General features: G+C 44.8%; 1 protein-coding gene across 1 annotated transcript in view; it reads left to right on the top strand.

Moving 5' to 3' along the window:
- The window catches only part of RGS9 (regulator of G protein signaling 9), a 129,155-nt gene that overhangs the window by 26,398 nt on the left and 85,739 nt on the right, over positions 1-17,018 (top strand). The window contains exon 2 of the mRNA XM_088467998.1: positions 4,209-4,305. Coding sequence (XP_088324124.1) covers positions 4,209-4,305 — 97 coding nt within the window. The remainder of the gene's footprint in view (positions 1-4,208; positions 4,306-17,018) is intronic.

Below are 17,018 nucleotides of genomic sequence, written 5' to 3'. Positions count from 1 at the left end.
ATAGAAGGTCATCATCCCCCCATATAGCCTTATGGGTAAATTTCCCAAGAATTGTGTCTGGTCCTAGTGAAACACTCACAGCATCGCTGAAACACAGGAGACTTTTGTCTCATTAGTTTGATTTGGTTCTCTTTATCTACTTGTAGGACGTGTGAAAATCTGAGGTAGTTTTAGGCCAAATTTTTGCAGAAAAATAGAACTTCTGAAGGGTTCACAAACTTTCAGGCACCACTGTGTAAGTTTATTGCACACAAAACACACACATACATACTTACCTTGTCCCCGGTGAGTGGTACCCCCCTTGTCCAGTAGAAATCCCTGGTTATCCCTAAGAAAAAAAAGAAAAAAATACTCCCCTACCTCCTGGCGTAGAGTCCCGGCCACAGAAAATAACAAACTGAAATAACGCCGACCATTCGGACAGTGAAGAGATGTATGTGTTTTCACATACATCTCTTCCCCGGTAAATGAGGGAGACCTTGTGATTTCCATCATATGCAAACAGAAAGTATGGTGGTCGCTCATATCAGCTTAATGACATAGCACAGGTGCTTGTAAAGGGCGGGGTTTACACTGAAAACAGAAAAATAAGGGATTTGCTCTCCAGCACACTGCAGCAAAATCAACCTAAAATACTTAAATCCTACATAATAGAGATTCAGAGGTATTAGTTACATACATTTGCAAATATATGAATAAGTGCCAGGCCATCGTCAAGGCTCCTCTATACTGGCGTCCCTAACATTAAGGGGTACACGTCCGAGAAGCTAGGTACCCCAAAAAAATTCCAGCCAAGGACCATCCCCAGGGCATCACACAAAAAGGGGAAAAAAGGTGATAGTGAAGGGTAAAGAACAGATGTGTAAAAATAAGTTTGTTCTCACACAGATACATGCAGACATCAGTGAGATGCCTGCATGTATCTGACTGTAAAAAGTAAATAAAGAGTTAAATGTAAAAAAAAAATTGACGTGAGGTCCCCCCCAAAACAGAACCAGCCCCGGACTTTGCAAACCCAGGTTGACTAAATACAGGGAAAAAATTGCGTAGGATCTCCCTCTACTTAGTTCAACCAGCACTGGCCTATGGGAACCAGTGCTGGTTCTGGAATTACAGGGAAAAATTTGCATAGGGTCTCCCTGTAATTCACTGAACCAGCCCTGGACCCTTTCTAATGGGGGACTGATGCCACAGCCAGGGGAGCCCTATCACCGGGCCCCCCAGCCGCGGCATCAGCCCTGACTGCTAGTCAGCCCAGGCCAGGGATCCCTGGGGAGTTGGAGACCCCTCCAATAAAGGGGTCTCCCTCTCCATTTCCAGGGCACCCCTAGCCTAGACTGATAGCCCGGGGCTATCCCCACCACCATTGGGCGGTGGGTGGCGGGTTGATTATGTTAGTGTAGTGTAAAAATAGAAGAATAAAAACATTGTCTTAACAGTAGAACTGCAGGTCCCAGCAAGCCTCCCCCGCATGCTTGGAGAACCACAAGTACCAGCATGCGTGGCATTAAGGGCCCACTGGGACCTGTGGTTCACCTGTAAAGAAATGTTGAAAGAAACACACACCTTACACAGTAAGTTTAAAACATACATACTCACCTATATTACCTCGAGTGGTCCCCTGGTCCAATGCAAAATCGAATACAAATCGAATGAAACTTGCACCTCAAATCACTCAAAATGCAAAATCGACCTTTAGTAAATTTACCCCTAAAGCTCCATAATGCCATGATATAGCCATAGATTGCCACAACAACTCCATAATGCCACATTGAATCCTTAAAATGTCAGCACAGCTCCACATTCCATGCTACAGACCCACATTTGTTGATAGATATTTTTGTGAGTGGTGTTTTTTTTTTTTTTGAGAATCGTGGTCAAGTGAACCGTGAAGTATTTTTAGGTTTGGAGTATTGTATTTTAGGATTCCAAACAAAGTATCAAATCACGTCATGTATGCTCCTAAAAGAAGGATAACCTTAGCCTCAAACACAGTTTATTGTATACAGCACTTAATTGATAATATTTAGGGTTCTGTTTATACATTTTAAAGGTAATAGATACGAGTCAATGATAACATTTTGTTGTACAGATCCATACATACTTTGTATCCAAAGGCAGAGCAGTTTCAACCACATAATAATAGGAGCAGTTAGAAAGTTTGCATCCTGCCCTTACATTTGCCATTACATCAGTGCCTCCTTTTAATGCACTTATCTGTGTTTAGGCATGATGGGCCAAATGTAATAGGTTGCAATTTTGTAACAAAATCCGAGTTTAGCACTGAACTCGCATTTTTTACTCACTCGCAAATGTAATATGGTGCGACTATAGTAAAACTCGCTTTTTCGGGCTTTACTATAACTCACAACAAACATCTCGCATCCAGATGTTTTCCCATTCTCTAGATAGAACTCGGGCAATGTAATAGAGTGCGAGGGCTTCACTCGCACATATTACTGCCTGAGAACTCGCAAAAACAATAGACCATCTTCAGGATAGTGAGTATATCCTGAGCAGGTCAGTGTAATACAGAAACATGCACATATCCATGAAATACGTGTATGTTTCTGTGTGTACATATGAAAATAATTTTAATTTTAAAAATAATTATGTGCACCCCCTCCCCAGAAACATACCCATCCCCAGCTCTGTACAGCCTGTGCTGGTTTTTAAAATACAGGGGCCAAATTCCATAGGGTGCCCCTGTACTTTAAGTACCAGCACAGGGCTTTTCTGATCCGATCCTAGTTGTGGAAAAACAGGGGACAAAAAGTAGGAGTCCCCTGTAATTTCCATAACCAGCACCAGACTCTTTCTAGCAGGGGAGTATTACCACAACCAGGGAAACCCTTACACTGGGTTCTCCAGCCAAAGCATTACCCTGGACCGCTAGTCAGCCTAGGCCGGGGATCCCTGGGGAGGTGGGGACCCCCCCAATAAAGGGGTCCACCTCTCCAGGGCACCACAGGCCTGGGCTGAAAGCCCGGGGCTATCCCCGGCACCCCGGGCCGCAGGGTGCCGGGTTGATAGTGTAAATGTGTTGTGTAAAATAGAAGTGTTAATATTATCTTTTGCTGTGGAACTACAGGTCCCAGCAAGCCTCCCCCACATCCTGGTACTTGGAGAACCACAAGTACCAGCATGCAGGGCATTACAGGCTCACTGGTACCTGTAGTTCCACTGCAAAAAATATTAAAATAAAGACAAGACACATCGTGAAAGTACAATTTTATTTAAACACACATGCACACTCAGTGACACACATACCTAGTATCCCTGATGCCATCATGTCCTTTTCTCCAGTAGGAATCCATACGGTACCTGTAATAAAAAAAAACCCAACATACTTACCTCTTTATGCGATGTTCCTATCCTCTTCGGTCCCTGTAGGCATCCAGGAGGTTAAAAAAAACGGAAAAACCCGAAACCATGCTGGACAGGAGGAAAGGTAACCCAGCGGCCAGGGGTGCCAGGGATAGCCCCGGGCTATCAGCCTAGGCCTGGGGTTCCCTGGAGAGGGGAACTCCTTTATAGGGGGGTCCCCACCTCCCCAGGGCTCCCCGGCCTGGGCTGACTAGCAGTCAGGGGTAATGCTTTGGCCGGGGAAACCGGTGAAAGGGTTTCCCTGGCTGTGGCATTACCACCCCCCCTGATAGAAAAACTCCATTGCTGGTAATGGAAATTACAGGGACCGTCCCCTGTTTTTCCACAACCAGGACCGGCTCAGAAAAGCCCTGTGCTGGTACTTAAATACAGGGGCCCTCTACGCATTTTGGCCCCTGTATTGTTAGAACCAGGATAGGCTGTATAGAGCCCGGGGCTGGTTATGCTTCTGGGGAGAGGGTGCACGTCTTTTTTTTTTACTTTTATAAAAATCACACAGACAGAGGCCTTCACGGATCTCACTGATCTCTGATGGCTTCTGTATGACTCGCACCTTTTAATGCTAGTCACAATAAAAGGTATAAGTTTACAAAGGGAAATACTCGCTCAGATTCATATAGTGTAGTAGCACCAACTCGCACCTTCAAAAAATGCGAGAAGATGCGAGTTGGATTTTTTCTTTAAAACGTGACCTATTACATTTGGCCCGATGTGTTTGGATGATTAACTGAGTGGAATGCTCATTAGCTTAGCTGGAAATAGCAGAAAGAAAAACGAACCTGTTCATTGTAGATATTAACCTGTTGTGTTATGTTTTTCAGATTGAAGCTCTGTTACTAGAGATGCAGGACATGGAGACCGGTATTAAGATGCACACACAGAGGCTGATGATTACCACTATACCCCATGCAATCACAGGTATTTTATTCATACAACTTTGTGTAGAAAACACTAATTCAACCTGTTCGTTAACATGTATGCGCAGCAGAATATCTGTAACAGCACTTGACAGAGATGATATGGTGATATCCAGGACTGCAAATAGGAATCCTGGGACCCAGAACAAGTGAACCCCCCCCCCCCCCCGATATTTACGCTGATAGAGGTATTGTTTGCAATTGTGCATGCGTGAAAATCCGTACAGAGGAACCATTCACAAAGTGAATAACAAGCAGTCAGTGTTTGGGGGTGGTGATTGGGAGGAGTGACTAGAAAACGTAAGTGTGTTGGTCCATTTTAAGCGCTGTTTCATGGGCTTGTATAAATTAGCCGTTGTGTGTCAGGAGAGCTGCATTGTTTGTGGCTGGTCAGACTTGACTTACATGCTGTGTGACTGCCCAATGTGCGTCGATGGTACCAATGTTTTCGCTGTTGTGCGTCTTCGGACGGATACAAGAAGGTAGCAGTGGGCGATCCTATGCTTGTCTATGCTTTTAAAGTCATTAGCATATTTTAGCAACTGCTTTCCATGAGAGAATGCAGTTGTGATTGCATTAGCGTAAATATCTGAATCAGGCCCCCGTTCCGGCGGGCCCCCTGAGCGAGGGAGGCCCAGTCAATGTGCCCCCTGTGCCTCTTTGTAATACATTTTCAATGCCGATTATCCTGGCCGCAAACTGTTTCTTATTCAAAGGACTATCTGTGAATGTGAACAATTTCGCAATCTTCATTATCAGCATTGGCGGGTCCCCATATTAGCCCGGGCAATTGCATCTGTGCCTCCTGTACCTCCCCCTGATGGCGGCCCTCCCATGTAACAAAATACAATCCTGTGTAGCGCATAACAGAGTATCGATCCCTGCACCTCACACCATGGTAGTGCTCCCCATCACCCTATAACTGAATATAGACCCTCTGCCCCTCAGATCATTATCTCTGCACCAATAATAAATTAGTTCAGCAGGCAAATAAAAAATAAGGGCATAAAAAAAATAGCTAGCCTTACATAATAAGCACAACTAATAGGGCATCACAAACAATAGAAACAGTCCATTTAAAAATATTCATGGGTACAGAGAGACTGCTATTTACGTACCTTACCAACACTGTCTGCCTGTCATTCCTCACTCTCGCTCCGCCGGTGCTATGTAATGCCAAAACGTACAGGAAAACAGTTGTGACCGGACCACCCCCTCTGATGATGATGAAGCCCAGTGCAGCCTATTGACCAACTTAACATCATTGAAGAGGGCCCTCAGCACGGTCAGCAGTGGAGCTGCAACAACAGAACGCAACAATGAAAAAATGATTTCATTAATGAAATTAAGATTTGTTTAAAACTAGAATTAGGGGGAACATATTTATTTTCTTTATATTTTTTTGTATACTTTTCTGCTAGAGGAACTAGAAGCCCAAGTTATGTATTCAGAAGATATATAAAGATATACTCAGCTCTTTATCAGTTGTATTCAGCGACAGGTTTCAGGAATGATCTCTTAAGGAGACATCCAGGTTGGAGAAATAGTGGACTCCAGTCAGAAAGGCCTAACGTGTCACATGAATATTCCTTTTATCCCCTGGAAATTAGGGGAGATGTCTCCCCAGGACACATACATTAATACCCTACTTTTATTAGCAATAGGGGTCAGTATTGTCGCAATCATAAATAATACATAATGGGGTACCTTACTGAAATATGCCAAGGCCATGGTGTCTTGTGAACCACCTTATTGACATTTTTACCCCCGATAACAATATATCTGTGCATGTCACTAAATGCCCTTCACAGATTTAAACAGCATCATCTTAGAGGAATAAAGGTATAGCCAACTATCTGCAAAGCATACATCAGAAAATGAATGTGGGACAAGGGTCACAAAACAACTACCATAAACCCTGCTGGCTACAGTGAAGTTTAAGTAGTTGAGTGATTATCGGCAGTCTGCGTATGCATATGAGTCACACTACGCATGCGTTAAGCTCCATTACCGTCATCACTCACAGTGAAGATTTATTTGTAAAGCGATTGACCGACAGTTAACGTTCGTGGATGGTCATGGTGGTGAGGAGACTGAAACGCAGGTGTGTCGCATCCGTTTACAAGGTGTGTCTCAGCCTGTGATTGCTATCCCATACGCAGTAAAAACGGCTCTGGTACCTCAGTTCCCATGGCCATTCTGTGCGACCATAGGGTCACGAAGAAGTCAGATAATCGGCTCATCTGTGGCCGATGCTGAGCCTTTTTAATGCAGTTGCTTGAATTTGCAAAGTCACCAGTGGGCGTCTCAGTACAAATCCCTGCGGCTGCGACATTCGCATATTTTCTCTTTTTTATTGCTACAGTTATTGGTGGCACAAAACTGATATACAGGGAGGACGTCCATCAATTTAGGAGCCATTTAAAGTACATGGAGATCAGAAACAGGATTACTTTTTTACAATAATTGGCAGGAGATTTGGCTGAAAAAGTAGGAGAGTTAGGATAAATGCATCTAAGCATCAGGTGTAGATTCACAATATTGAGCTGTTTTGTGCCCTGACAAGCTTTCTTGTCATACCTTGAGAGCCACCTTTCCTGGGATCCTTAGTATTAATTTCATGTGGAATGTAAAGTAGAGGTGAAAGGTCAAACGAGCCAAAGGTTGGGATAACAGACAGGGATTATCCAGTACAGGCCAGGTTGATAACAAATAGAAATAGCAGACATTTGGGGTAGTGAGAAACGTTAGTCACAACACAAAGAACAAGGATACGCTGTAGAAGCTCAGTATACATGCTGCTCAAACACTGTAGTTGGCCCTGAGGTGATATGACCCAACGTGTTCATAGACTTCCATCAAAACAAGGGAGGAGTGAAATTGTGGATGCGTGCCTAGGCACACAGCAATGTACCCTAAAACCTCAACTTTACATAAAAACCTTTCAGCCCTCTTCCTATCCCTCTCCCTTCACTATCCCCTCTACTCTCCCACCCAGTATCACACTCTTCGTTGTATATACATCTCCTTTCAATTGTAAGCTCTCACGAGCAGAACCCTCCTTCCTTGTGTTGTCATTCTGTCATGATTCACTTTACCAGCTAACTGTATTCCACTCCTCCTCCATGAGTTTCTGTGCCCCATACTGCAGTTGTCTTGTATTCTCCTTCAGCAGTTCTGGTCCGGTTTCCTCTGCCCAGACTCCGTTTGCACTAATTTGTTCCCTATTCTGTCCTCTCACTTCTCTCCTCAAGTTAAAGTGAGATGCTGATCCCCGTCATGTACCTCTTGCTGCTTGTCATGCTTTTCGTAGCTGTATGTTTGTATATATAGTATGGAATATAATGCATTTTAATTTAAAGTACTATTTTGCTGTATGCTCTTTGCACAGCGCTCTAGACCCTTTGTGGTGCTTTATAAATAAGTGGTAAAAATAATAATCCAGACCAGGACTAAAAGCAGCCTCACCTCTACCACCACCAAGAGAGCGATGTTACAGCAGGCATTGCCAGTGCAGAGGTCCAAGAGAGGAAGCCCAGTTGTTCTGCTAGTCATGGAGTTACATTTTGCTTTCTTTGGCACACTGTTAATGCTAACGTAGCTTTAATATCAAGACAGGCTGATCTCAACATGATGTATATTCATACTTATTAATGCAGAGATCACATCCATAATTAAAACGCATGAAGTGAGCTTTTGATTAATAATGCTGGTTGTTTTAATTATTTTTATTCTAAAGTTTATTCTTCAGAAACTTTTGGCTTAAAGAGGACTTGTGATTTTTGTAATTATTGTGAAAAGAAGTAAAGTGCAGTATAAGAGCAGAAAAGAAAAATGTTTTTGGTTGATTCCTAAACTTGCAAATCCTTCTTTTCTCTTTTTTCTCCCCCCACTCTGGCAAGAGATGGGCAGAGCCATGTTTGGTGACGCAATACGGAATATGGAGTCTGAAGCCCATGTGAAGCAGGCTCTTATTCATGTAGATACTCTTAATGTCTGCCCTCAGATAAAATGTACATTATGTCATTAGTAACATCATATCTGTTCATTCACATTTGTTTCTATTCTACAAAGGGAGAATCACAGAAAAAAAAATATGTTAAGACAGGGCTCGACAAATTTTTTTTAAATCTAAGAGTCATCTTAAAAATGTAGGAGCCAGATTATCATCCGCAACCAAAATATATGAAAACTTCTATAGATCACCACCTCTTTAATGCTTCTCAAGTTTCCCCACATGCCATCAGACTGGATACATGCCCATCTCCGGTGTGCAATTCATTGTATTCACCCAATACACAGTATGCCACACCGTAGTGCCTCCAATACACAGTATGCCATACCGTAGTGCCTCCAATACATAGTATGCCACACCATAGTGCATCCATTACATAGTATGCCACACTGTAGTGCCTCCAATACATATTATGCCACACCACAGTGCCTCCAATACATAGTATGCCACACCACAGTGCCTCCAATACATAGTATGCCATACCACAGTGCCTCCAATACATAGTATGCCACACCATAGTGCCTCCAATACATAGTATGCCACACCATAGTGCCTCCAATACATAGTATGCCATACCACAGTGCCTCCAAACCATAGTATGCCACACCACAGTGCCCCAATGCATACTATGCTACGCCACAATGCCCCAATACATAGTATGCCACACATCAGTGCCCCATTACATAGTATGCTACACATCAGTGCCCCCAAAACATAGTTTACCACACCACAATACCTCCAATACATAGTATGCCACAGCACAGTGCATCACCACAGTGCCTCCAATACACAACATGCCACACCACAGTGCAACCAAAATGTGTCACTCTTAAGGGTAAATTAATCGGTTAGAGCACTGTCACCTTAGTGTACTATGTATATATAACGATAGACACTATTAAAGGAAAATGTACATTTATTTATTACATGTTAATAAAAGTCACAATGTCCCCATGTCAAAAAACATTTACACAAGTGTGTACAGGATCAAATTGTTGAATGTGTTCCAATTTACAAGTATTAACACAATGGGGGAGTGAAGCAGATGCTGCGGATGAAGGAATTTCCTGTATGGAGTACCTTCCTTGTATGGCTTAGACCACAGGTTCTCAAACTCGGTCCTCCGGACCCCACACAGGTCATATTTTGCAGTTCACCTAGCAGGTGCACAGGTGTATTCATTACTCACTGACATGTTTTAAAAGATCCACACATGGAGCTAATTATTTCACTTGTGTTTCTATGAGGAGACCTGCAAAACATGCACTGTGTGGGGTTCTGAGGACCGAGTTTGAGCCACTGGCTTAGACTAATACCCCTTTTGCACAGACCTGAAAATCCTGGGTTGATGCACGTGAACGCGCATCAACCCAGGATTTTTGTCAGTGTAAACCGATCCACCTTGGTAAAGGGACCCGTGGATCCAACTTGGGTACCTTGCAGGCTGCCCGACTGCAACACTGGAAGAGCTGGGTCACTGCAGACCTGGCTCCGGTGTGGCTGGCTTCAGTGGCGCTTGGAGATGACATCATCTCCAAGCGTCCACTGCACCGCCGGAAGGGCCGGGTCACAGGTGTGAGCGGTTACGCCCGGGTCGGTGCCGCGGTATAAAAGGGGTCTGGCCCTGGTCTGATCCAGGTTGAACACGTGTTCTAACGTATTGTAATGTACTGTAAGTCACTGGTTTCTTGTTCACTAATTTGTTTATGTACTTTGTAAGGCTCTGCGGAACGCTTGTGGCGCCATATAAATAACAGCTAATACTAATAATAATATACAGACCCCAGTGTATATACCTATATACTGGAAGTTAAATACCGGAAATCACCGGCTCGTGGCACAACCTTACTAATATTAAAACACACTATGGAAGCGGTATCAATTAGAATACCTCCAACTGAGGCAACTAGTACTCACATGTAATAAAGGCAGACCCGTGTCTCGATGTCCAATATGTCAGACGCCATTTTGTTGATATTCAATAAAGTTGTTTAAAGAAAAAAAACTGACATGACGACATAGTCATGGTAACCAAGATAAATAGTCACGTCAAGTATATGTTTACATATAAAAGAGGTCCATACATAAATAAAAATAATATAACATGGTAAATTTGAAAAATCTATATAAAATATTTTTATACTAGGTAAATAAAAATTATATATAGAATAATTTACAAGGTAAAAATAGGGGGCTCAGGACCTTTCATAAACATGGCGCCCAAGTAAATAATCCAACGAATTTGGGCGTCGGACATATAAAATCCTATTTATTATATCTTAGTATCTACAGTACCTATATCTAAACAAAATATATATTATAAATATCCTGATTAAAAAGACCAATATAAAGTAAAAGGGCCTCGAATGTCTGATACAAGTGACTTTCACTATGCATCATTAGGTTTAATCTGAGACTTTGGCATCTATTTACTAAGCTTTGGATAAAGATAAAGTGGATGGAGATAAAGTAGCAACCAACCAACTCCTAACTATAATTTTTAAAACCTAGCCTGTGACATGGCAATTAGGAGCTGATTGGCTGGGTCTTTATCTCCATCCAAGACCTCTTTATATCAATGCTTTTGCTAAAATACTATTCCTAAGCACCTAGTATAAACAGGTAAGATGCAAAATTGTGTCAAAAGTAGAAAAAATAAGCAGTCTGTGTAAAAAGAAAAATCAGGTCTGCACCATACATGGTTATGCTTTATCTGCGACTTTATACTAATTCCTTTGCAACGAAAATAATAATCCCAAATACCTAGTATCCTATATGCGAACTAATGCTGGTTACACATTAAACGATGTGTTCCCAGCACAGTGTCGTTTGCGGAAGGACCTGGCGGGGGTGCCGGTATCGGTAAGTGTGTACACATTTGCTGATGCCGGCAGCGATGGAATGACAGTGGGGGCCATGCTTCATTCGGCAGCATGGCCCCTGCTGACGATATCACCCGTTGGACCTGCATGCAGGTCCAACAGGTGATGTTGCTGACAACACGCGAGAGTGCGCATCGTCAGCGACATAGCGCGTACACACTGGCCGATGTGGGCGATATGTCGTCTGATCAGCCGGATATCGTCTAGGGTCTGGCTTAAGTTGCAAAATTGAGGAAGTATTAAAATTTTACGAGAAGTGCATTGCACGGGAATCGTGCCAGACATCTCCTACCCTATGGCACAAAAAGCATAGGTGTAGGAGGACACATCTGTAAGTGGTAATACAAATAAAGTCAAAGTGGTCTATTTATCAAGCTGTTTGTTACATAAAATTATGCAGAAACTGCAGTTTCTGCATAATTTAATGTATTGGCCCTATGTACTAATGGCACAATGCAGGAGATTTCACAGAAATCTCTGGCAAAGTACTAATTAGCACAGCAGATCGCAGTCCCCATTATTATCAAAGGGGACTAAAATCTGACCCATATGTACCAAACCCCAAAAGGTTAAGCTTTCGGAGAGTGGCCCTGGTAGTTTACACCATCGTCGATGATGTAAACTGCTTTAAGCCTATGGAGGTTTCAGGAGCAGGATCTTCCGATCTCTCTTTCTCATCCTCCGGCCAGCTTCGGAGGCTGACACTGTGCGCATGCGCAGTGTCAGCTTCCACAGGAGATGTCTTTCACTTTCTACAGTTTGCCGGGGATATAACTCACAGGGTCAGCGGTTACCGCAACCGCTGTCCCTGCGAGTTCTCCTTTGTACATAGCGGGTATGTTTTCATGAAAAATGAAATTATCCCCTGTGATATGGATAGATAATAATCGCAACAGTTTGGCGATCATTATTACATAGACCCAAAGATATTTCCAAAGGTAAGGGATGGCAGCATATGGTCAGTAGTCGTGAACAGACATACTGTAAGAAGTTCTGCGAAAATAAGCAAAGATAAGGAAAAATATGTAAAATTGCACTATGCCTATATTGGGTTGATTTGTCCTGAAACATATATAGTTCCAAACCGATTAATGAATATGACCTTCCTAAAATATGCATTTGCATTATCTATCTATATAAGCCAAGAAATAAAGCCAAGGTCAAACCTTAATATACAGAACCTGGTTCCATCAGCACAGGTGAAATGGCAAGGCAAGTTATTTAAAGCTGTCCACACACTAGACCAACTTACATCCAACCATCCAACTAGTTGATTGGTTGGAATGAAAATCTGGTAAGGTATGAAAGTAAATGACAATCAGCAATTTACTCCCAACTCCTAAAAACTGTTGTTTGAACAAATTGTTTTGATCAAACATTTAACAAACTTGTCTGACCGACCATTTTCATCTGTTTTCTGGCATTTAGGAGCAAATTGCTGATCATCATTTACTCCCATATGTTACCAGATTTTCATTCCAACCAGCCAACTAGTTGGCTGGTTGGATGAAAGTTGGTCTAGTGTGTGGCCAGAATCCAATTGAGTGGATTCTGTGGATTCTGAATTCAAGCCTACTCCTAAAACATGATAAGCAGCACCTGAGACAGTGGCGTAACTAGGGCAGTGCGAGCGGGGTGCTTGCCCTGGGCGCCGTGGGACCGGCGGCGCCCCCCACGGTCCGGCCCGCCCTAGTTAACCACCAGTGTAGCGCCGACCGCAATGAGGTGCGGTCAGCACTACACATTGCTGCACACCTGACCCCGTTCCCTCCCTCTGAGCGCTTGCCCAATAGCGCCAGGAGGCGGGCTCAGGCTGTGCATAACGCACGCATCGCCGCCAGCGCTGGCGGCGATGCGTGTGTTAAACAGCAGCCAATGAGAGTCAGATAGACTCTCATTGACTGCTGCAGCACCCACTGCAAGAGCCGCACTTCCGTCCGGCTCCTGCAGTGGGTAATGGGACAGACGTCATGACGTCTGTCCCATTATGCTGAGCGCGCCAGCCCGGGAGGACTGGCGGGCGGCGGCGGCGGGAGCGGCGTCGCGGACTGGAGGAGCAGCAGCAGCGTGGATTCAGGTAAGTATGTTTTTATATATATATTTTAAAAAAACTGTCAGCACTACTGGGGGCACAACGGGGGTGGCTACCACTGGGGGGACCTCTACTGGGGTGGGGGCACAACAGGGGGGGGGTGGCTACTACTGGGGGCACCATTATTAGGAGGACCTCTACTGGGGGGGCTATTACGGGGCACCATTTTTGGGAGGACCTCTACTGGGGGGGGCTATTACTGGGGGCACCATTATTAGGAGGATCTCTACTGGGGGGGCTATTACTGGGGGCACCATTATTAGGAGGACCTCTACTGGGGGGGCTATTACTGGGGGCACCATTATTGGGAGGACCTCTACTGGGGGGGGGCTATTACAGGGGGCACTTAATCGGGAGGGGGAACCTCAACTGGGGACCACTACTTGGGGGGGGGACTACTACTGGGTGCATTGTAAAAGGGGCCTACTACTAGGGGCACTGCACTGGGGGGACCACAACTGGGGGCAATAACAGGAAGGACCACTACAGGAACCACTGGATAAGGGGGGTCACTACTGGGAGCCTGCATCATGGGAACCACTTCTTGGGGCACTGCATGGGAGGGTGGGGACTACTGCTGGGGGCACTATATAAGGGGCTTACTGCTAGGGGCACTGCGGGGACCACTACAGGGGGCACTAGATAGGGGGGATCACTACTGGGTGCCTGCATAAGGGCGACCACTACTGGGAAACCTGCATGGGGGGGACTACTGCTGGGGGCACTATATAAAGGGCACTGCATAAGGAGATACCACTACTGGGTGCACTGCATTGTGGGGACTGCTACTGGGGGCACTGCATAAGGGGGAACACTACATAGGGCACTGCATTTGGGGGGACCACTACTGGGGGCACTGAGTAAGTGGAACTACTTGGGGGCTGTATAAGGGGGACCACTACTGGGGATACTGTATAAGGGGCACTACTTTGGGCCTGCATAAGAGGGACCACAACTGCATACTGGGGGTAATGTATAAGGGGTACTACTGGGGTTAAGGTGCATATGGATAGGAATGTTCAGCGTGAAAATAAAGGGGTGTATCATGTTGACACGCCCCATTTTTAAGTGACCACGCCCAATTTTTCCCGTGCGCACATATCAGGATGTTGGGGTGGGGGGGTGGGGCTCCCTTTTCAAATTTGCCCTGGGCTCCAAATACCCTAGTTACGCCACTGACCTGAGAGATAGCCCAGGGGAGAGAAGAAGCTGCTAATGTATCCTAGGCAACCTGCACAGGTACCTGGCTGATTCTAATGCTGGATACACACCTTGATGACTTGTCCGCCGACCCGTGGATCTGCCGATCCAGCAGCCAACTGGTAAGCCAGTACACATTTGCCAATATGCTGCTTGATATGTCTGGGCTGACATCACAAGTGGGTTGTAATTTTTCCCTCCCAGTTGAGATGTCAGCGTCGGCAGTCCCTGCAGCCAAATGCAGTAATATATCTGCAAGATACAGTATATCGGCATTGGCTGTACTGCAGGGCAGACGCAATATGTCTGTGAGCGTCGTCGTTGGCAGACATATCGTCTGTACATATGGACAGATGCACTATGCGATATGTCATTCATCGGATAAATGAACGTCATATCGCATAGTGTACCTAGCATCAGGCCCGCCAAGAGTCGTGGCGGGCCCCGGTAATAGGGGGCGTGGCCTAATTGTGGGAGGCGTGGCCACGCCCCCTTGCCGAGGAAAAAAAAAGATTTGCAGCGCTGCGGAGGGGGGCGCTCTGAGCCCCCTCAGCCCGGTGCAAAGCCAAGGGGGGCGCGATCAGTGTGATCGCTCCCCCGCACAGGCATAGGAGACTGCTGTGGCTGCTGCTCAGCAGCCACGAGCAGTCTCCAACTGCAACTCAGCACACGCTGTGTGCTGGGCTGCTGTGAGGGGGGGAGCGGCGCCGGACCCCTCAGGAAGCCTGTAATCTGTACCCGCTCCCCCCCCCCTCTCGGCGCCCCTGCCTAGCATTACACCAATCAATCAACCACTAGCGGAACACAGAGTTGTTCACATGTGACTGCTTCAGAGTTTAGTGCATTCTATACGATGGAGGTGAGAAAACAATTTATAAAACTTATAGCAAAGCAGCAGTGGAAAATCATAATTCATGTGTGATATTTGGTGTTAAGATGTCTATTAAATTCGAGCTCAGTGATACAAGATTTACAGAGATAGGCAGGAGGCTATAGTGTTAACTAGCAAAGGACACTTGTTTACAAAACCCTACAAATTGATTGGTCAATTGATTAATTTCATGTTGAACGTATATAATAAACCTGACAGGGCATCTTTAAGAGAAGCACACATGGATGAATGATTGAGGCTGCAGAATAAACTGGAGATTAATGACCTTGTCTGACCTTCAATTGATCACTGAGTCAGAAAGAGCTGCGGCTACCTACAAGGTATCCTTAAATAGATCAAATTAAAAGATTATCTTTTCACATCAGCAATCTCTTCTTATATATGAATAGTCTTTCAGTAGAGACTGCTTTGTCGTCCAACCCTTATCACACTGCCTTTCCTTATTTGCTAAACCTCTGCCACACGTTCCCTACTCAAATACTATACATGAAGACTACATTGACTTATTCCACCCAGTATGCAAATGCTTTGCTCCCACCCTTCTTATATACGATTTAACCGCAGTACTGATATAGGACCTCATTCAGAGTCGTCGTTGCGGCCGCACGGTCGTACGTCACCGATGTTCGCTATACTGCGCATGCGTAAAGTTCGCAATGCGCGTGCGCAAACTAGCCGCTACGATCAGAAATTTCTCTCTCCAGGTCGGTAGTTTGAGTGACAGATGGAGGCGTTTATGGGTGGTAACAGGGGAAGGTGCTTGAAAACGGGGGAGTGGAGATCTGAACGCAGGCGTATCTGATTATGCGAACGGTGTTTTATGGGAGTGCATACGGATTATGGGAGTGCATAATTAACAAAGTAGCGTCATGGCACATGTGGCCTGGGAGGTTTTTACACTGACATGATCGTAGAGCTTAAGAGAGGGTATGGTCAACCTTAAACTCTACGACCAGTTCCGATGGTTCCCGATGGTCTCGATTAATCCTTATATGCCCGGAGATGACGTGCAATGCGTACGAGAAGGGGGCGTATTTTTTTGTCTTCTGACCGCTTCCTCCCCTTGGTCGGCCAACTACCGATCCGAACTTAGGGACGCAACTTGCGAGGGAATCATTTGCATATCCGGCCCCTTTTTCCGTACGACTGTGCGGCCGCTTCGACCGACTCTGAATGAGGTCCCTAGTGATGGGAAATAACACAACCGCTGTAGTGCTTTATAGCTGTACACATTCGCAAACTATTGTGATATTGCAGTGTGGGTTACTGTAGTGGCTGAAGGAAAACAGGATTAGAATATTGTGTATCATCAGATAAAAGGTTTCCTTTTGGAATGTACTCAGACAGTTTTGTTAGCAGATACTGGTGGATATTTATAAAATGTGGTGCTGTACCATATAATAATCATAGTCCTTTCTCTATATACAAAGAAACTGAGTTTGTTGCAGTTGGTTACAGCACTTTTGTTCTATAGCAATAGTCAAATACAGACACACTGTGATATTTGCTACGCGGCGTGTTTAATATTGCTACAGATTAAGTAGAAGTACAATAAACCGTGGCCTACAAAGTCAACAGATGGTTATAAATGACAATTACACAGATTATTCCAGACAGTAATTTTATTGAGAAC

This window comes from Taudactylus pleione, unplaced genomic scaffold (genome assembly GCF_031769625.1).
Source record: "Taudactylus pleione unplaced genomic scaffold, aTauple2 ptg000012l, whole genome shotgun sequence".
Taxonomy (NCBI): Eukaryota; Metazoa; Chordata; class Amphibia; order Anura; family Myobatrachidae; genus Taudactylus; species Taudactylus pleione.
This window is presented reverse-complemented; position numbering and strand designations above follow the sequence as displayed.